Source organism: Chlorocebus sabaeus, chromosome 12 (genome assembly GCF_047675955.1).
Source record: "Chlorocebus sabaeus isolate Y175 chromosome 12, mChlSab1.0.hap1, whole genome shotgun sequence".
NCBI classification, from domain to species: domain Eukaryota; kingdom Metazoa; phylum Chordata; class Mammalia; order Primates; family Cercopithecidae; genus Chlorocebus; species Chlorocebus sabaeus.
The window spans coordinates 81,653,461-81,675,831 of NC_132915.1; the positions used below are offsets into that span (position 1 = coordinate 81,653,461).

The window sequence follows — 22,371 nt, forward strand, 5'->3', positions numbered from 1 at the left end:
GAGATATTTTTCTTGAGTGGAGGCCAATTGCTAGGGTATCACTCAGCTAGTGTGAACCAGACTGCTGGCCACAAACTGAAAATAATGTGGAAATTAGAAGTGGCTTTTATTAGATAGTATAAATGGAATCTAGCTACTTTAAAACATTAAATCAAACCTGGTCTCTTTTGACTTAGAATTATACACTTGAAGCAAATAGATAAATGTTGGTATTGATACAAACCAGTTGTGTATGGATGAATTATAATTAAATGTCTTATTTATAAAACATGATGTGGTTCACATTTAAAAATTGGCAAAGGCCAAATCTAGAACCTAATAAACAAATTTACTTCATAAATTATTTCAGTAAAAACCTACATAATTAGTTGTAAACTTTAGCCTCTTAATTCTTTTTTAATTGAGATATGATAGTTGTACACACTTCAGCTTTTTTTTTTGGAGACAGCATCTCTTGCCCAGGCTGAGTGCAGTGACTTGATCATGGCTCACCACAGCCTTGACCTCCTGGGCTCACATGATCCTCCCACCTCAGCCTCCTGAGTAGCTGGGACTACAGGGGCTCATGCCACTGGCTGGCTAATTTTTTGATTTTTTTTTTTTTTTAGTCAGGGGGCTTACTATGTTGTTCAAGCTGATCTGGAACTCCTGAGCTCAAGGGATCCTCCTTTCAAAGTGCTGGGATTATAGGCGTGAGCTACAGGGCCTGGCCTTAGCTTCTTAATTCTTAAAGGATTTAGGATATCCTCGACAATTGTGTATGGAATGGATCATGTGGTCTCAGATCAGTGTCATGGATTCCTCCTTCCTGGTTTCATTTGGGGATGGAGAAACTTCCTGTCATGTGACAGTCTTTCCTTTATAACCTCAAGAAGCAGGACATAGTGGAATGACTCTGACTTTATAACCAGATAGACCAAAGTTGACAGGGCAGGTTACTTTAACCTCTGAGCCTTGTTTTCTTTCGTGTAAAGATACTATTTCAGAGAGTTCTTAGAAGATAACGAGGGGAAAATGCCTGGCATATATTAAGTGATCAGGAAATGTTAGTTATTTCACCTTCAGAAGGATAACAAAGAGTCCCATTTGTTAAAAAAAAAAAAATCCATGGTAACAGGAGACTGTTTTGTAATGATTACAAACCCATTGTTTAAACTTTTAATACATATTTTAATCCCTTACCTTGTGCAAGGCACAGTGCTAGAGTGAAGAAGTGATGCTCCTTAGGGTTGGAATTAAGTATTTTAAAAAGCAGCTGCCTGCCCTGTTGCCACCAGTGTGCAAGATAGAGCAGTCAAGATGACGACTCAGGAAAGAAAGAAAAACCTTCAGAGACGACAGAATGATCCGCAACTTGCTAGTCTAAGGCCTACATTTAGTGAAGTGACATTTTCAGTGTAGCAAACAGATGCTTAGAATGGTTGCTCAAAAAGACATCTAATAGCCCCTAAGTTCTACCATCTCCCAAAGTCTCAAAAGTGCCTGTGAAAATCTCTCCAGAAAAGCCGTTCTGAATCTACAAACCTGCTGGTGATTCTTTCAGCTCCTGATTCATTATTTCTAGGTTCCAAAAATAATGTGATAGGCAAAAAGAAGTAAAATAATTTGTATGGTACATGACACTGTGTCACATTAAATATAGTTAATGTGTTTTCCTACTGTTAATAATTTTGCAAACTATAGATGGTACATATTATTGTCATTTTGATATATCGTTGGCAGAAATATCTTCCCATGATGTCATCATTTTTATGGAGAAGAGTGATTCACAGCCCCTTTCCTGGAAGAAGAATCCACTGTTAGTAGAAAGGTGATAACATGCAAGTCAGAGGAGGGAACTGTAGATCCTAACAGGGAAGCAAACGAAACATTTGTCATTACAAGGGTATTGACATTTCTAGAAAGTTTCTTGGAAATGAGATTTATAAGTTTGTGCTTAACCAAGGGAAAAAAAAATGTGTAACAAAATGTTAAAGATATTATACTGGTGACCCATGCATTTTAGCTGTGGTGAGAAGGAAAGAAGGGTACTGTGTCTCCATCCCTCACCGTTCAGAGCCCTGGAAATCACAGCACATGTGCAAAAGGCCTCTGGTCCTCTAGGTAAACCTGGAGTTTTCTTTTTGTTTGTTTGAGACGGTGTCTTGTTCTGTCGCCCAGGCAGGAGTGCAGTGGCACGGTCTCACTGCAGCCTCCACCTCCCGGGTTCAAGCAATACTTGAATACCTCAGCCTCCCAGGTAGCTGGGACTACAGGCATGCGCCACCATGCCCGGCTAATTTTTGTATTTTAAATTAGCCGGGCGTGGTAGAAACCCACCATGTTGGCCAGACTGGTCTTGAACTCCTGACCTCAAGTGATCCACCCCGCCTCGGCCTCCCAAAGTGCTGGGATTACAGGCGTGAGCCACCATGTCTGGGCTGAATTCTCTTGAAAGCTAAAATGAAATTCTTTTCCCTGCTCCCACTTTGTGATACTGGGCAAGTCACTTCACTTTCCTTAGTGAGTCTGTTTCCTCACCTCTGAAATTGTAGACGTGCCACACTGTCTGATGGTTCCCTTCAGCTCTGAAGTTCCATGATGCAAAAGTAATGGATGAGAAGTCTTTTGGGGGGGAAAGTCTGGAGCATCACACAGATGGTCAGCCTTCCTCAAGTCCAAGTGGCACCCAACCTGCTTATCCATGGATCACAGACCATTCTTCTTGAATGGCGCAAAGTAACACTGAGGTGGGCGGGGCAGTGGGTGTGTACGGCATGAAGGAGGCGACACAGCACACCCCCTAGACTGTTCCTGCTGCCTCATGGCTGATAACACACAGTATGACATGGCTGACGTGTGTCTCTTCATTAAGCGCAACTCCAAAGCCTTCATTTCTAATGATTTTGAGGTAATCTCATTATTTCAGCTGTCACTGCTGTGGAGACATCTTTCACATTAACATCTTGGCTGCTAAACGTTGTCAACAGCCTAAAGGCATGTAGCAGTGCCAGGAAAGTCACTTAGTTACTCCTAAACCAAACCCCACATTATTTTTTACTCATCTCAAGCCAAGTCTTGTTTCCTAATTGCTGTTTTGGCATTAGTTCTGGCCCACTCTCTGCTACAGAACCCTTTGTCCTCTTTGCATTGCATGAAGTACCACTGATTTCGTTTTCTAAATTTGTTCCCCCTCATTGCTACCCTAACAGTCCTACCCAGGGCCTCATTCCAGCTACTCCCGCACCATCAGCCATCTTAGCTTCTCAACTTCAGTTCATTTTGCACGTTCATCTCAGATTAATATTCCCAAAATGTCTTACCCTGTGGCTAGCCCACTGTTTACCATAGACTTTTGTGTGTGAGTGAGACTTTCTATGACTTCTGGCCCTAGCAACTTTGTATCTGCTGTTAGTCACTACAGCCTCCTCTATTTTTAAATTTCTTCACTCTACATGTGTGCATCACCTCCAGCTCTCCTCCATACTGCAATGTTCTTCCTTTTCTTCTGAGCCACCTGCAAGACACGTATCTCCAAAGTCCAGCACTCACGATCTATGATGAGCCTTTCCTAATCCAGTATGTGTATCTTTGCACTGAGTTCTTTGCCATATCTTTTAAATATGAAATCATTCTATTTTGTCCTATTCATCAATCTAAGAATTGTTGAATGTTCCCAACATGTACTTTCATCTCTCTACTGAAATATTTATTAATTTATTTGTGGTGAGGAAACTGGCCACTAGAGAGGGCTTTCAAATGTGCAAGTCTCCCTTTGGCCCAGGCACAGCTAATCTGAGCACATCAGTGCCACATATCCTTGCCTTCAAATAGTAATTGGGCCAGGGGTGGGGCGAAGACTCAATACCAGTCAGTGAGGTTCATTGTGGGGATATTTGCTGGAACGATTAGAAAGAGGTACTCTTGTTCCTGGGTTTACTAGATGGGGACAGTGAAAGTGTGGCGCCTTCCTTCATACCACTAGAGAAGTCAATCTACCACCAAGGAAAATGAGGCTAATCTCAGAAAAAGCGGAGTCAAAACATGGAGGATGAGAGCCCCAAAATTATTATCTGGGTAATTGAATTCACTAGTTTAAAGTCCCTGGACTTTTCAGTTACACAAGTCAATATATTACCTTTTGCATTGTTCAGTTTAAGTGAGTTCTGACAAATACAATGATGCACAAGAATAATGACGTATTTCATGATACGGAAAAAAGCAACACAAAAATGTTAAATATAGTAATGATCCCAGTTTTGTAAAACACTTATTAAAAAATGCAGTAGGCCTATAATGCCAACACTTTGGGAGGATGAGGTAGGAGGATCACCTGAGCCCAGGAGTTCAAAACGAGCCTGGCCAACATCGTGAAACCCTGTCTCTACTAAAAATACAAAAATTAGCCGGGCGTGGTGGTGTGTGTCTGTAGTCCCAGCTACTCAGGAGGCTGAGGCAGGAGGATCACCTGAGCCCAGGAGGTGGAGGCTACAGGGAGCTGTGATCACACCACTGTGCTCCACCCTGGGTGACAGAGCAAGACCCTGTCTCAAAAAAAAAAAAAAAAAAAAAAAAAAAAAAAAAAAAAAAAAAAAAGGGGCAGCAGAGTAGAAACAATGATGACAGTTAAATGGTGCGATGAGAGTGAGAGACGCTGAATTTAATTTTATTCTGTATGTTTCACAAAGATGTCAGGGTCTGGGATTTTATCTAATTTACCATACTCACTCCACCAAATCAACTGGTAGGATCTCCATGAAACAGTAACAGGCTCATTTAGAAACCTGTTGCAGCCTCATGAAAATCCTACGAACTATCCTTGGTTCCCTCGGGGATACTGTCTGGCAAGGCCCCTTATGTCCCCAACTCATGTCACACCTTGACTCCGGTTCTCATTTCTCAGGGGTGCGTGTTGCTGCCGCCCACTCCATCCTCGCGTCCCACGCCCTCGCGATTCCTGCACATCCTAGGGGCGCCAGCTTTGCGGGAGGATGCCCTGCTCGGCGGGTCCCCGCCTCGGTTCCAGGCCCTGCTGCAGGTGCCACCCAGGTTTCGAGCGCTGAGGAGCGGAGAGCACTGCCAGCCTGCTGGGGTCCTCGCCGTCTCTGGCTAGCGGCTTGGCGCCGGGTGGGCTGGGGCGGCGGGGCGGGCGCAGCTGCTTCCCCGCCCCGGGGCGGTGCCGGCGCTCGGGGCTGGCGGCTCCTCCCCGCCCGGCCGGGCCCAGCAGCCCTCGGAGCCCAGCGCCGCCGCCATGTCCTCCGGGGCTAGCGCGAGCGCCCTGCAGCGCCTGGTGGAGCAGCTCAAGTTGGAGGCTGGCGTGGAGAGGATCAAGGTGCGGGCCCTGGGGACCCACGCTCCGGTCCTTCTGCCCGCGGGGCGTGAGAAGAGGAGGCCGGCGGCCAGGGCCGGGCGCCAGCGGGGGGAAGCGGGGGCGGCGGCGAGGCCTCGGCGGGGCGCGCGGGGGGCGGCGGGGTCCGCGGTAAGGGAGCGCGCGGGGCAGGTCGGGGGCCCGGGCCCGACAGGAGGAGGCCGCGCCTGGGGGGCCCCGCGGTCGCGGTCCGGACCGGGTCCCTGGGGGCGCGCCCACTCCAGAAGGTGGCCGTGGTCAGTTCCTCGGAGGGCTCCCGGGATGCCGGCGAACGCGCCGGCCGGGAGGATTGGACCCAGGGCTGGGGAGGCCAGCGCAGGGCCGCGAATTGGTGATGGATTGGTAGGATGAGAGCGAGAGGGAGGGGAGCCAGGATGCTCGGGTTTCTGTCGTCGTGACGGGGTGGACGGCGCTGCCACCCGCCGAGGTAGAGAGGAGCGGGAGAGGGTTTGGGGAAGTGATGAGTTCGGCTGCGGACCTGGGGACTCCGGGGAGTCATCCTGGAGGTATTTGTCCTCATGGCCTGAAGCTCAGCGCCCAGGGCTGAAAGAGGTCATTCAAGCTCATGGGGGCGAAAAAGCCTCTTCGATGAAGAGCAGAGCTCAGAGCCTGGGACCCGGGGACCAGGCACACCGATGGCCGGTGGCCGAGAGAAGAGGAAGTAAGAGACAGCAGCGTTTCCCAGCAAGCAAGGAAGGATTTCCAAGAACCGGGGGCTCAGTCATGTCCAGCGTTTAGTCAGTTGCCTAAAAGGCGTCTGCTGTAGAGCTGTGTTTAGCAACGAGTGCAGCATTATTTGCAGAAGGTCTGTAGGAAGGAACACACCCGTGATAGTCCCTGTGCCTCAGTGGCGCCTTTGCTGTGTGCCTGGCGCTGCTACAGGGAATAGGTTGGTTCTGGAGGGGAAGGTAAACAGCAACTTAACGGATACATAGCATCGCTTCACATGCTAAGTGGAGTGAAGATAATAAACAGGGTAAACGGAGAGAGGGCTGTGGAATGCAGAGGTCTTGGTGGTTTATGTGTTAGTAAAAGCAGAATCTGGGCTGTCTTAAGGTAGGCAGACTTTTTTCTTTTTGAAGAAATCTAGTTTTAAAGAGGAAATAACGTGTTTTTTAAACTTAGGAAATGAAAAGCCGTGTTTTAGGGTTGAGAAGAAGGAACAAATTATATTTTTAGGTTCCAGGGAAGAAACAAATGGAAGCCAATTGCTGGTAGAGGAGACAAGGCTACTTTGGGGGCGGGGGCGAGGGGATTGGTGGCACAGCTTCTGAGACAGGAAGAAAGAAGGTAAGGATGTGTGTAAAGGTAAGTTTCTAGATGTGGGCTAAACTTATATGGTGACACCTTGTGAAATAGGAGGCCACGTTTTCTTCTAAGACAGAGGAAAGGGTACTAAGGGAGTGGCCCTTGAGCAGGCACGTAGGTGCGCTGTGACTCTGAAGGCCCAGCTGCTGTGAGAAGGGAGACTGCTGGTCATATTTGTGATTTTTTTTTTCTGCAGCAATCTTTGACCGTCCTGGAATGTGAGTGCTGAAGGTGAACGGTAGTTGAAAGAGGAGTGAGTGAGCAGGGGAGGTATGCCGGAAAGGTGGAGGTGGGGCCAGAGGGCAAGGCGTGTGAAGGTCTGGCCAGAAAGAGGCTGAAGTCTAGATGGATAGAGAAGGAATGGAGCCAGCCTGCTGGTGATAGGTGAGACAGAAGGGGAGGAAGTGATGCCTGGTGATCTCGGTGAGGTCAGAGCAGAATAAAGGAAGAATAAAGGAGGCAGCACCCTGGATGGGAAGGAGAGATTATGATCAGAGAGTAGGATACTGGAGTGTAAAATTTCAGAAGTGGAGCAGTTGCAGGTGTTGTAACTGGATCTGTTAGCACTGAGGAGAAAGCTGTTTGAGAGGAGGAAGTCAGGGAACTGAAACCAGGACTGTTGGAAATTCACAAAGACAATATGGGGACCTGAGGTGGAAAGGAAAACTGTGAGCCAGTCAGATGCCTGCCTACCCGCCAAGTGGCTAAGAAAGAGGAAATACATTCTTTTTTTCTTTTTTTTTGTGAGATGGAGTTTCGCTCTTGTTGCCCAGGTTGTAGTGCAGTGGCATGGTCTCAGCTCACTGCAACCTCTGCCTCCCAGGTTCAAGTGATTCTCCTGCCTCAGTCTCCCAAGTAGCTGGGATTACAGGCAGCCACCACCACGTCTGCTAACTGGCTAATTTATATATATATATATATTTTTTTTTAGTACAGACGGAGTTTCACCATGTTGGCCAGGCTGGTCTCAATCTCCTGACCTCAGGTGATCCTCCCTCCTCAAGCTCCCAAAGTGCTGGGATTACAGGCGTGAGCCATGGCGCCTGGCGGGAAAGATATTCTTATCTACATTTTAAAAATGATGACGAAACCAAGAGCCATATAAACCAGGTGAGTTGCCCAAGCTCACAGTAAACTTATTTACTAATAGGATAATAAACCTATTTAAGAGGTGCGCTCATGAAAGTATGATCTGCAGTGCCTGGCTGCGCTTCTCTCAGACAATACCTTAGAGAGTCACAACATTCTAGGGTCTGGTCTACCTCATTTCAGGACTCAGTGTTGGATGTGCTTAGCATAGCCAGAGGTGTCTTCTCTTTGACAGACGTGCTATCTGGAAAATAAACCAGGACCGATTTTCTAGCATAGAATAGAGGACATCCCTTCCTGGCTATAAGAATGTTTGGTATCCTTCCAAGAACTCCTCCTTTAGAAGAGCCGCTCAGAAGTTGCTGGGTAAACACGGGCTCAAACCAAGGAAAATCAGGTAACCTGCGTGGAGGTTATCCTACCTCCAGTGGCAGGGGACAGCTTGCAAATATTTGGGCTTATAGTCTCCCAGCCCAGAGCCTCTCTCCCTTGCTAGTGTTAGAGAGATGCTGACCACGTTTACTCTTCTCTTATTTTCTCTGCATATCCCCTTACCTTAACTTTTTGACCATGTTCTTGAGACTAGAGTTCAGTTAGTCTTATTTCTCCAGGGGTCCTGGAAGACAGTGTCCTTCTACCTACCATGTGCGGAGTTTACCTGTTACCCCAATGCAAAGATAGTAAGCCTGAGCGTAACTGATTCTCGATTTATTTTGAATTAATAACTGGTATATATAACCATTAATTCCAATTATAATTAACATGAAAATGTCAGAGCTTCTACTGAGAGAAAAAGCAAACTTCAGCATTAGCCTGGTAATATTATGGTTCTATATTTATATAATATGGAGTAAACTGTCATTACATTAATGCAACCAAAATTCCTAGAGCTGTCCAGAAACTTGGTAGCAATTGTAGCATAAACAGTTAATTTTCCAGTTATTTGGAGGCTTGGAAAATTGACACAAACTAGTAGTAATACCTGAACAGCAATCGGAACCATTTTTGTACAACATGGGTGAATTTTATTGAAAACACCTTTTTTTTTTTTTTTTTTTTGAGATGGAGTCTTGCTCTGTTGCCTAGGCTGGAGCCGATCTTGGCTCACTGCAGGCTCCGCCTCCTGGGTTCACACCTTTTTCCTGCCTCAGCCTCCCTAGTAGCTGGGACTACAGGTGCCCATCACCACGCCCAGCTAATTTTTTATATTTTTTTAGTAGAGACGGGATTTCACCGTGTTAGCCAGGATGGTATTGATCTCCTGACCTCATGATCTGCCCGCCTCAGCCTCCCAAAGTGCTGGGATTACAGGCGTGAGCCACGCACCCGGCCCAAAACACCTTTTAATGCAAAAAAAAAGTACAATGAGGAAAACCTCCAAGTAGAATTATGCATCAAATGGAAGATAAGAAAAGGGCTAATGATATTGTATCAGTTAGTTTTTGCTGCCTGACAGACCACCCCAAAATTTAGTGACTTAAAACATTTATACTCACAGTTCTTAGATGGACAATTTGAGCTAGGTTCAGGTGTGCAGTTCTGCTGATCTTCTGGGCTCTCCCATGCATCTGCAATCAGATAGAGTGTTGGCTAGTGTTGGTTGGTGTCTGGGTGATTTAGAATGGCCTCACTCGCATGTCTGCAGGTTGATAGGCAGGTGCTGGTTCTAGCTTACCGGTTCTCCTCCACAAGATCTCCAGGAGGCTATCTTGGGCTTGTTCAGATAGTTGTCTTACCCTTCCACCTGCACCAAGAGAGGTAGGTGCAGAGACTCTTGAGGACTACCCTGGAACTTGCCCTTTATTTCTGCCACATTCTACTGGTCAAAGTCAGCCCAGATTCTTTTCTTTTTTTTTTTTTTTTTTTGAGACGGAGTTTTGCTCTTGTCGCCCAGGCTGGAGTGCAAGGGCACGATCTTGGCTCACTGAAACCTCCACCTCCTGGGTTCAAGCGATTCTCCTGCCTCAGCCTCCTGAGTAGCCAGGACTACAGGTGCGCGCCACCACACCTGGCTAATTTTTGTATTTTTTTTTTTTTTAGTGGAGACAGAGTTTCACCATGTTGGTCAGGCTGGTCTCGAACTCCTGACCTCGTGATCCACCACCACTCGGCCTCCTAAAGTGCTGGGATTACAGGTGTGAACCACTGCGCCTGGCCACAGTCAGCCCAGATTCAAGGGGTGGGTCAATAGACTCTACCTCTTGGTGGAAGGAGCTGCAAACTATTGTGATCACGTTTGCAGTCTACCACAAATGTATTGCTATATGTTAGCGCTATTCTGATGGCTTTATATGTGTGAACTCACTTAATTGTTACAGCAACCCAGAGAGGTGGGTTCCTATTTCTAATTATTTCACAGATGAGAAAACAGCTACTGAGATGTTGAGTAACTTGCCCAAGGTTATCTAGGTAGTGACAGAGCTGAATTTGAGTCCACGCAGTCTGGTTCCAGAGGCTATACTCCTAAACAGTAAGCTATCATGCCTCAAAAGCAAGGCGGAAGAAGTTTATCACTTGTTTGGAGCAGACTGAATAAGCCTTCAGACTTGTAAACATTAAGACAATTTGCTCATTTGGCAAACTTGAATATATCAGTGCATGTTTTATATAAGTGAAAATTTGTAAAGGGAATGCTGGAATGAGCTATTTCTTTATCCATTCAGTCTCAAAACTAGATTTCTAAATGGATCAAAGATACAGCTTTTTCTTGCCTTTGTTGAATAAGCAACTAAACCAAAAAATATCTAAATTGAAGTTTATGGAAATTGTAACCTCTCCTCTTTGTAGTTCAACTATTAGAACGTTCAGCAGAAAGAGACTTTTGGAGGTCACAAAATGTTGATATTTACCAAGTTGGATGATCATTTGCAGAATATCCTTGACTGCCGGATGGCCTGGCCGTGAGCAGTGTGCCATGTTGCTGTCCCTTTGTTTCAGGTCTCTCAGGCAGCTGCAGAGCTTCAACAGTACTGTATGCAGAATGCCTGCAAGGATGCCCTGCTGGTGGGTGTTCCAGCTGGAAGTAACCCCTTCCGGGAGCCCAGATCCTGTGCTTTACTCTGAAGACTCGTGAGTAATGATACACCATTATGTCTTGGGCCCATAGCATTATCACAGGGCTTCCCAAAGGACTTGAGCAACTGAGTTTTGAGTGTCTACAGTTCTTGGGGGAATTAAAATAACAGCCAGCAAAATGCACAACTTTCCCTGAAGGGTGATTCTAGTGTATAGTTACTTTGCCTGTAGAATACATCTAATTAGGACAGTCTGAAGTCTCTTTGGCACTAAGTCATGAGATGCCAATATCCTTCTGTACTTGAGCTCTTTAATTGAGTTGGCTGGTAGTAATTTCTTTTCTTTTCTTTTTCTTTTTCTTTTTTTTTTTTTTGAGACAGTCTCACTCATTTGCCCAGGCTGGAGTACACTGGCATGATCTTGGCTCACTGCAACCTCCACCTCCCAGGTTCAAGCAATTCTCTTGTCTCAGCCTCCTGAGTAGCTGGGACTACAGGTGCACTCCACCGCGTCCGGCTAATGTTTGTATTTTTAGTAGAGATGGGATTTCACCATATTGGTCAGGCTGGTCTCGAACTCCTGACCTCAGATGGTCCACCCGCCTCAGCCTCCCAAAGTACTGGGATTACAGGCGTGAGCCACCCCTCCCGGCCAGTAATTTCTTGACCTTAAGCCCACCCTCTCTGTCCTTATAGTATCCCAGGTTTGGGATTTGCTACTCTTGGGACTAAGGACTCCCCATAGTGGGAGATGTGTGCCTACCACCCGCTGTGATTTCTGTCCTAATGGTTTTCAGAATATCTCTCTTATGTTTTCATGGAGGAAGAAATGTAGCTACTGGGAAAAAGTGTGAGTGGGGTTAAAAGAGCTTTAAAAATTGATAAATGAAAACACCTCTCAGGTAGCATATTAGAAATTTCATGGGTTTGAATACTTTGTATTGGGGTCATTTTCACAATGTGTTTCCCCTGTCACCACTGAGCTCTGTCACCCAGGCTGGAGTGCAGTGGCACAATCTTGGCTCACTGCATCCTCCGTCTTCCAGATTGAAGCAATTCTCCTGCCTCAGCCACCCTAGTAGCTGGGATTACAGGCACATGCCACCATGCCTGTCAAATTTTTTTGGTATTTTTAGTAGAAACGGGGTTTCACCATGTTGGCTGGGCTGGTCTCGAACTGGCTGGTCTCAAACTCCTGACCTCATGATCTGCCCGCCTTGGCCTCGCAAAGTGCCAGGATTACAGGCATGACACAATGTTTTTTTAAGATGACAAGGGCATGAATTATTAGAGTCTTTTGGGACCAACATATTTCAAATGATGTATTCTAAGGGGTGTTTATACAGTAAGTAATTATCTTAGCTCCTTCACAAGTAGCAAAAGGAAATTGTTCACATTTAAAAGAAGGAAGCAATCTATCAAATCCTATTGTACTTTTTAATGGAAAAAGTTCATATTTATGGTGTTAAGATAATAGTCTTATGTTGGCATAGCATTTTTCTTTTTACAAAGCCCTTTCCTTCCTTTCCTTCCTTTCCTTCCTTTCCTTCCTTTCCTTCCTTTCCTTCCTTCCTTCCCTTTTAAAAATTGAGATGGAGTCTCTCTCTGTCACCCATGCTGGAGTGCAGTCGCATGATCCTGGCTCACTGCAACCTCCGCCTCCCAGGTTCAAACAGATCTCCTGCCTCAGCCTCCTGAGTAGCTGGGACTGCAGGTGCGCAGCACCATGCCTGGCTAAGTTTTGTATTTTTAGCAGAGATGAGATTTCACCGTATTGCTCAGGCTGTTCTCAAACTCCTGACCTCAAGTGAAGTGACCTGCCCGTCTCAGCCTCCCAAAGTGCTAGGATTGCAGTTGTGAGCCACTGCACCCAGCTTTGCAAAGCACTTTCGTGGGTGTGCTCATTCAGTGGTGTGGTTTAGATGTCTTTTGTATTCACCTGTTACTGTCTTTTTTTGTTTGTTTGAGACGGAGTTTTGCTCTCGTTGCCCAGGCTGCAGTATAATGGTGCAATCTCAGCTAACCACAACCTCTGCCTCCTGGGTTCAAGCGATTCCCCTGCCTCAGTCTCCCTAGTAGCTGGGATTACAGGTGCCCGCCACCATGCCTGGCTAATTTTTTTGTATTTTTATTAGAGACGGGATTTCTCCATGTTGGTCAGGCTGGTCTTGAACTCCCGACATCAGGTAATCCGCCTGCCTTGGCCTCCCAAAGTGTTGGGGTTACAGGCATGAGCCACCGTGCTTCACTCACCTGTTGCTATTTCGTGAATACTAAAGTACCCTATGAAATGATGACTAGGTAATTTTATAAATAAATCTTCCTAAAGTGAAAACCAAACAAACTCTTTTTCCAGTAGGAGAGAAGTTCGCTGAGGAATGCCTTCAAGCACAAAGTGACGAACGACTGCCTTCAAGTCTCAAGAAAACACTTTTCCCTAACTCTAATTAGAGATGTTTTAGCTCTTTCCTGTGGCCTGGTCCTGTAGCGAAAATCACAGAAATTCATGAGTTTCTACTTGAGTGAGGAAACTGGGTGAAGGAATAGAGTTTTAAATAGTAATAGCCTGTTTTTTTGTGCAAGTACTTTTACACGTAAGACAAACAAAAACCTTACCACCAAATATACCAAAATGCACCTGTTTCATAAGTGAGTTACTAATATATCTATACCTGGAATATCATGTATGTTTTATTTACTGGATGTTTACATTTTAAGAAGGAAAATAGTTGTGTTTATTTAAACTTGTAAACTGTTGTTCCTGGAAGATGTTTATACCATAAAAAATGTGTTCTTTTCTCATGAATTCACAATTCCTAAATGAATACAAGAAAGTACAAATTGCTGGGAGGAAGAATAGGCTTTACTAATTGACTGACGTCTTGATTTTTCTAAATGGGAAGATTGTTTTATTTTTAACACTAAATATAGGAGCAGTTTCTTAGCAAACTTTTTTTGAAAAGTTAGTATTATGATGTGCATTAGGCTGCCCCATCGTGTATATAAATGAAGCAGATTCGATCTTTGTATTCTTAAGTTCCTCTATTTTGTAGTTGTGGCTATAAAGAAATACAGAATTTCATATATTTAAAAATGTTTAAAATGTGACCCACAGAACATTGTAAATGGTTAAAAACTAACATGAAAATATTACAACCTAAAATAATTCTTAATGTCACAAGTGTTTTACTTTGATGATGTGCCTTTGATTTGATTTGGGACACTTTTTTAGAAGGATACATTATTCATGTCTGTAACAGTCTTTGAAGAGCTTGGAAATAAAATTTCTGCTTAATCATTTTTCTATGACAGCAATATTTTGTGTCTGATTTTGTATTAAGGACTCTTGGATTTCTGTTTGCCTGTGAGATTGAGTGCTGGAAATGAGAGTGAAATTCTTGTTTTTAAGTCTGTAGAATTTTGCAAATGTCCCAAAAAAATAGATAACTATATAACATGAAGAAAATATCTCTATTAATGGCAACATTTGTTCTCTGAAATAGCTATATATAAACTCATAAATAAACAAAAATATCTGTGAGTGTAAGTAGTGTTACAACAGAGAAAATAGAAGTCATTAGATGGTAACTCCCTTAACTTTTAGCCACTAAACTCCTAGATCTAGTGATTGGAATCCCTTCCATTCAGTCATAATTCAGGCATCCCTTTTATAACCTATGTGTTCTCTGCATCTGTTTCACCTTCTCTGAAATTTCCCACTACCAGTGATCCTTTCTCCTTCATCTTCAAGTTCTCTGCTGGACGCTTGCTTTCTTTCTTCTTTTTTTTTTTTTTTTTTTTTTGAGACAGGGTCTCACTTTGTTTGAGACAGGGTCTCACTTTGTCACCCAGGCTGGAGTGCAGTGGCACTATCTCAGCTCAATCTCCTAGGTTCAAGTGTTCTTCCCACGTCTGCCCCCCAAGTAGCTGAGACTATAGGTGTGAACCATCACACCTGACTAATTTTTGTATTTGTTGTAGAGATGGGATTTCGCCATTTTCCCAAGCTGGTCTTGAACTCCTGAGCTTAAGTGATCCACCCACCTCAGCCTCCCAAAGTTCTGGGATTATAGGCGTGAACCACTGCACCTGGCCTCCAGTGGACCCTTTCTATCACCATTTAGCATGTTCCATTCTGTCTTAACAACAATAGCATTTTAAAAAATCCCCACTGAAAAATAAAATTCTCTTTTGATTCCACTTCCCCTTTCAGCAAACATTTGATAAAATAGCACAATAAAACTATAAGCGTCTCACTTATAGATGAATATAGATGCAAATATCCTAGATATAAACAGACAAAATTCAGTAGTTATAGTAAGAGAAAATACAGCCGGATAAAACTGCTTTAACATAAGGAAATCTATCAGTGTAATTCACTACTTGAATCACTTAAAGAAGGAAACCTATGCCAAAAAGTCATTTGATAAAATTCAATTGTTGTTCTGGGCCGGGTGCAGTGGCTCATGCCTGTAATCCCAGCACTTTGGGAGGCCGAGGCAGGCAGATCACGAGGTCAAGAGATTGAGACCATCCTGGCCAACATGGTGAAACCCCGTTGCTATTGAAATTCAAAAATCAGCTGGGCATGGTGGCGCGCCCCTGTAGTCCCAGGTACTCGGGAGTCTGGGGCAGGAGAATCACTTGAACCCAGGAGGCGGAGGTTGCGGTGAGCCAAGATCACGCCACTGCACTTCAGCCTGGCAACAGAGCGAGAGACCCCGTCTCAAAAAAAAAAAAAAAAAAAGAAAAACTATAGCTATTCTGAATAAAAACTAAGTAGATTAGTGAAATGAGAGTAGAAAGAAATTACTAAGATGATAAAGACAATTTTTTAAAACCAACAGCCAATATACTACATGGTGAAAGACTGACACATTCAGGATATCAGGAACAACATAAGAATACCTTTTATCACCACTATTATTCAGCATTGCTTTGGAAGTCTTAGCTAATGCAGTAAGCTGAAAAAATGAAATGATGTAAACGTTTTACAAGAATTATCTGTATTTATGGGTTATATAATTGTACACCTTGAAAACTCATGAGATTCTCATATAAGAAATACTTGAATTTATAATAGAATTTGGGAGGCTAGCTGGATAAAAAAGACATAGGAAAATAACATTTTCTATACTGACAATAGCTGGTTTAAAATGGAAATGGAAAGTATATCCCCTTTCTACTTTAATGATACAACTATAAAAATACTTGGGAATAAACAAAAGTGCAAGGGCCATAAAAAAGATTTTATTGATGTTATAAAACAGAGTGTAAATAAATGGAGGGACATGGCAATTCTAGTATATGAAAACAATTTTGGCCAGGTGCTATGGCTCACACCTGTAATCCTAGCTCTTTGTGGGGCCGAGGTGGGTGAATTGCTTGAGATCAGGAGTTTGAGACCAGCCTGTGCAAGATGGTGAAACCCCATCTCAACAAAAGATGCAAAAATTAGCTGGATATGGTGGCGTGCACCTGTAGTCCCAGCTACTTGGGGGGCTGAGACAGGAAAATTGCATGAGCCCAGAAGGTTGAGGCTGCAGTGAGCTGTATTCATGCAACTTCACTCCAGCCTGGGCAACAAAGTGAGACTCTGTCTCAAAAATACCAAACCAAAATAAAAACCCAACATAAAAATATAATTTCATTAAAATGTCAATCTTACTAAATAAAATTTCTGCTTAATCGTTAATCGTTGTGTGTGTGTGTGTGTGTATAAAACATGAGGAGGGGATGGGCGTGGTGGCTCATGTCTATAATCCCAGCCTAGGCAAGATAGTAAGACTTTGTCTCTAAGTTTTTTAAATTAAAAAAAAAAAACCTCTTGTAAAAATCATTACAGGCCAAAAAACAAACAAACAAAAGCAAAAACCTCTTGTAAAAATCATTACAGACCAAAAAAAAAAAAAAAAAGAAAAAGCAGAGCCAGGCATGGTGTGTATTTGTAATCCCAGCTACTTGGGAGGCTGAGGCAGGAGAACCGTTTGAGCCTGGGAGGCAGAGGTTGCAGTGAGCCAAGATCGTGCCACTGCACTACAGGTATAGGAGAGATAATGGGCTAATATCCCTAATATACAGAATATTCTGATTGTATATGATGAGAAAAAAATGAGTAAAGGGTATGAAAAAGCAATTCACAGAGGAGAGAATCCAAACGAAAGAGCACATAACTCCACTAGTAAGCAGGGGAAATGTAAAGACAGTGATAATGAGGTATCATTTTTCAATCCCTCAAATTAGAAAACGAAAAATAAAAAGGCATATCCATTAAGAACTTACATGCCATGTTCTAAGTATTATGTGTATTAGGTTATTTACTCCTTATTGGTGTGACCTTGAACAAATCAAATTCTCTGGGTCTCAGTTTCATCACCCATAATTATTTTTAAAATTTGGATGAGAATATCTTCTTTGTCTCCTTTGCACAGATGTGGGAAGTGAGGCGCAGGTGAGTTGAACATCATCCATAATCCAACAGTTAATGGATGATAGAACTGCTATCTGATGTCGAGCAGTCCAGCTCTAGAGACCACACCCTAAACCGCTGTGCTGTGTACCATTGCTGGTGAGGATGAAGGAGACTGGGCAGTTTTATACCTTATTAGGGTGTAATGTGCTATAACCCTTTGGGAGAGGAATTTGGCAAAATCTCTGTAAATCCCAAACAAGATTGAGGAGTCTGAGATCGGATTAACCCTCATGGCTTCAACTTAACTGTCATTCAGGTTTGGAGAGGCATGGTACAAGGAAGCAAAAATAAATAAATACAGAAATTAAGCATGAGGATTATGTCTATATAGAACATTGGATGTAGTTACTGGTACATGGAACTAACTGGAAACAAATAGATCAGAACCCATCAAATTTTTGGGGGGATTTGAGAAAATGGCCCTAAAACTGTTGAAGTCGAATAAACTTAACTTGAGGCCCTTAAACTTACATTTCAGAAAGTAAGTGGAGAAAGCTTTGTAGTCCCTAAGGAAGACACTCTCTGAAGGGGTCCAAGGAGAATAATGGATAAGGGAGGACTTCCAGAGGGAGGAGCTGAGGATGGGGTGAGGATGGAAAACCATGGATAAGGGTTTCTTCCAGAGGGTAAAATGACGACCTACCAGAGGAGGGCCTTCACATCTGCACGGCTGGATTTCAGAATGCTGACCACTGACTTCTGTGTGTCTCTCATTCTTTCCCCTTCTGCATGGGAAGTTCATTGAGTCTCCCGCTCTTGTGTTTTTAATATTGGTATGTGAGACTGGGGGAAATGACAATAGATAACCAAAAAGTTTGTAGGTCACTAGACTTTCAGGAGCCATATCTAGCCCTGATGGGGAAAAACGAGCATTACCTCATAATCCTGGCCTTTGAGCTGCCTGCAGTGACTAACTGAACTTCGGTTTTCCTCTCTTGAGGTGGGACTCATTGTATTCTGTGTGTGAGAGGATGAAAGAAATGGCTATTTGGGGACCAGAATGGTAGAGTGCAGTAGAGAAGAGACTTTCTAGCTCTTCACCAAATCCTATTTCTTTTTCTTTCCGGGCACCCTACTAGAGAGATTACAATTTGCAGCCTCTTTTCTAGTTAGATGTGACCATGTGCCTCTGGGCAGTGCAATGTTTTTGCTCTTCCCTTGTTTGCTGTCTGTTTGGAAGTAAATACCCTGGGTGGGCTGGCAACCGTGTGTTGAAGATGACAGGCTCTCTCTGTGACTCTGTGGAGTGGAGTACTCTCCTTGCCCTAAGCAAGTGATCTCAAATGGTCAAGAAATAAATTTCTCAATGTTAAGCCACTGAGGTTTCAGGGCTTTTCTGTTACAGCACCTAGTACTACTGTAACAAATACAACCTAGAAAGCTATCTATGATATAATAAGTACAGTCTTCCCTTAATATACGTGGGCCATTGGTTTTAGGATGCGCCCCTCCACCCCACTCCAGTTTACAAAAATCCACTCGTACCAAGTCTGGCTGTTGGCCCTGCAAAACCTGTGTATATGAAAAGTTGGCCCTCCCTATAAGTAGGTTTTGCAACTGGCAAATACTGTATTTCCTTCCTTCCTCCCTCCCTCCCTCCCTCCCTCCCTCCTTCCTTTTCTCTTTTTTTTTTTTTTTTTGATGGAGTTTTGCTCTTTGTTGCTCAGGATGGAGTGCAATGGCATAATCTTGGCTCACTGCAAGCTCCACCTCCTAGGTTCAAGCGATTCTCCTGTCGCAGCCTCCCGAGTAGCTGGGATTACAGGCACACACCATGATGCCCTTCTAATTTTTGTACTTTTTAGTAGATGCAGGGTTTCACAATGTTGGCCAGGCTGGTCTTGAACTCCTGACCTCAGGTGATCTGCCCCCCTCAGTCTCCCAAAGTGCTGGGATTACAGGTGTGAGCCACCCCGCCTGGCCAAAATACTGTATTTTCTATTCACATGTTATTGAAATAAATCCACCTGTGAGTGGACCTGGTAATTCAAACCCTTTTTGTTCAAGGGTCAACCATATAACATTAAAGAAGTGGTAGCTTCGGCTTAGCTAAGTTGAGTTGACATCATAGCCATATACCATGTCTTATATCCAAATATTCCCCATGTTCAACGTGGTTGATATTTACAGCTTCACAGATGATAGTCAACTGTCATCTAAATCAAACGGTTTAATTTTTAATTTCCTACTGCTTCAAATTAAATTCATTTTTCTTCATAGTTATGCTAAAACTAGGCTCAAGTCATCACACCAGAATCCCTTATCTAGCTTTTTGATTACTAAGTTAAGGTGTTTCTATTTAGTGGCAGGGGCAGACAAGAATGGTGGATTGGTTATATTTACACTTTGGGTGTAGATAGATGGTGGTCAGTTTAAGATGTTCTGAGAAATTATGGCAAAAATCTTCACATGGGAGTTGATATGCGCAGAAACTGCCATAGTGATGGTTTTTCTCTTTGATGAGAAGCAAGTGCGACTGATGATGACTACCATTCTTTTTTTTTTTTTTTTTTTTCTTGAGATGGAGTCTTACTCTGTCACCCAGGCTGGAATGCAGTGGCATGATCTTGCCTCACCACAACCTCCATCTCACAGGTCCAAGTGATCCTTCTGCCTCAACCTCTTGAGTAGCTGGGATCACAGGTGTGCACTACTACTCCTGGCTAACTTTTTTATTTTTAGTAGAGATGAGTTTTCACCATGTTGGCCAGGCTGGTCTCGAACTCCTGACCTCGAGTGATCTGCCTACCTCAGCCTCCCAAAGTGCTGGGATTACAGGCATGAGCCACCACATCTGGCCATGACTACTATTCTTCAGTAAGGTATACTGTGTTCTTTCTGTCCCTGCCAAAAATTGCAGTCTAAAGCCTTTTGTTCAAAATTTGTTTGGATTATTATCCTGTATCGAACAGATATTTGTTAAAAGTTCTTTTAATTTTTATTTATCTAGTTATTTACCTAGAAAAAGCTTGTCTCAACATTTCTAAATAAGATTTTTTTAAAAAAGATGGTGACTGGAATATCACCATAAATCCTCTGTGGAAACAAAACAATTCCATATATCATGTTAAGTTTACCCTAACCGATTGAGGGATGGTATTTACCTATAAAATCAAACAGTTCCAAAATACTTTCTATCAACAGGATGGCTGGAAATTCCATAACAGTGGGATTGCATCCCATAGGAGTAGCATAAACTTCCCCTCACAGCTCCCTTGATTCTAGATTGTTACAGGATGTAATGCACATTTTTTTTACCTTCTCATTTTGCAGGTTTCTTAGTATTACCAGATAATGCTGCAAATACACTTTCTCTTTTTTTGCCATTTAATATAGATCATGGATCCAAAATGAACCCACAGGTTGATCCCTTTCTTTATGGATATTATGTTTGAATTAGGAATAAGTCCAATAATTGCCTCAATACATGTCTTTTTTTTTTTTTTTTTTTTCCAGCTCTCATTCTGGATTACTATAGTTTGCACTCTTCACCTCTCTCACCAGGCTACTCCACTTATTAAAATTGTTGGATCCCTTGTTTTCGGGCAGGCCTAATTATTGGGGGTATATAAGGAGCCTCCTATTGTGAGAGGCAAGGAAATGGGACATCCTGGTGTTTTTCCCCAGTTATATTCTGAGTCTCAGTGGCAAGGGAAGGAATATCTTATGCCCATCCACAATTGGAAGAGACAGCTGATGTTTGGTGAGGCCCAGACTTGGGCTGGGCTTAGGGACTTGGAGTAAAGCCCGTAAAAAGACCTCAGAGGTGAGCATCACTATCACCAGCAATGAATTGAAGGGCAAGCAGTTCCCATTAGAACCCTATGTGGATGTTGTATTTTGTGCTGCTTTCTTACACTGTATGCCATATTTCATATAGTATTTTTCTGTATCCTTTTACGTTTAGATACACAAATACCATTGTGTTTCAATATTCAGTAATGTACTATACAGGTTTGTGGCCTACGAGCAATAAGTTATACCATATAGCTTAGGTGTGTAGTGGGCTACCCTACCTGGGTTTGTGAATTATGCTCTATCATGTCCACACAATGATGAAATCGTCTAATGATGCATTTCTGAGAATGTATTCCTGTAGTAAGCATGCATGATGGTAAAACGGTAGTAGAAAGAGGAAAGTAGGACAGGCACTGTTAAGCCAAGTTAAGCTTGTTTCAAAAAGGAAGAAGTGATTAATAGTATCAAATGCTGAAGAGAGGTCAATTAAGGTGATGTCTAAATGTCCTTTGGATCTAAGAAGGTAGAGGTTAATTATGGTAGTGATAGGGTGATAATTTCAGAAGTCAGGAAATAAAGGTGGATTATACTTGTGGTCTTCAAACATTTTTGCTTATATGCAACCTAAATGAAATAATGTCAGCCCTGTGTATCTCCACGTTACAGTTGGCATTTAAATGTTTATCATAAGTTTATGTATAATATATATTATAAGTTTATGTATAATATATATCATAAGTTTATCTATATCATCATAAGTTTAAATATATATAATTTAATATATAATTTTATTAAAATTATAGCATTTTAACATGAAATTATTTCATTTTTCTTTTAAATATATTCAGTGGAATACAAATACCATCATCATTTGAAACCTACCATCATCCATTTAAAAATATGCAAACCATACTCTCCTTTAGTCAGAAATGTTACGTGATTCTTTTTTCTTCTCTAAAATCATACTACCAATTTACTTTCCCCACAAAATTTAATCCTGTCTCAATCACCCTTTTATTGCCCCTCATCTCCAAAGTCATACTTCATTGGTTTTGTGAAAATGGATCTAGATCCTTTAAATATCTTTCCTTTGCCAACTGGCATAATGCTGATTTGTTCATAGAGGGTGTTGGGGAGATATTCCAGGAGGAAGGAATGGGTATGTCTTCCTGGATCTCACGTGGTTTTCTCCAGTGCTAGGCAAAGTGCAGCTTTTTCTAGCTCTTCATGAAGGCCGTAGTGCTGTAGCTGGGAGCCTCAGACAATGTGGCTCTGAGTCTTAGCCCAGGCTGCTGCTCCTCATACCCTCTCCTCAGCGCCTCACGCATGCTTGCTGGGGCCCTACAGTGATGGCCATTTAGCAAGCCAGTCAACTGACCTTTGCTCTGCACCAAAGCCCAGAG

At 43.0% G+C, this 22,371-nt stretch overlaps 1 protein-coding gene across 2 annotated transcripts; it reads left to right on the forward strand.

Annotated features, from left to right (window-relative positions):
• The first annotated feature begins 5,149 nt into the window (after positions 1-5,149).
• On the forward strand, positions 5,150-14,073 carry GNG10 (G protein subunit gamma 10). 2 transcript variants are annotated; one of them, XM_007968425.3, is made up of 3 exons: positions 5,150-5,311; positions 10,682-10,813; positions 13,115-14,073. In XM_007968425.3, exons 1-2 carry the CDS (start codon positions 5,231-5,233, stop codon positions 10,805-10,807), a joined length of 207 nt encoding a protein of 68 aa, XP_007966616.1. In that variant the 5' UTR covers positions 5,150-5,230; the 3' UTR covers positions 10,808-10,813; positions 13,115-14,073. The 2 variants fall into 2 exon arrangements, with proteins under 2 accessions (XP_007966616.1, XP_007966617.1); XM_007968426.3 differs by having other exon boundaries at positions 5,166-5,311; positions 13,118-14,073.
• Positions 14,074-22,371: the final 8,298 nt, after the last annotated feature.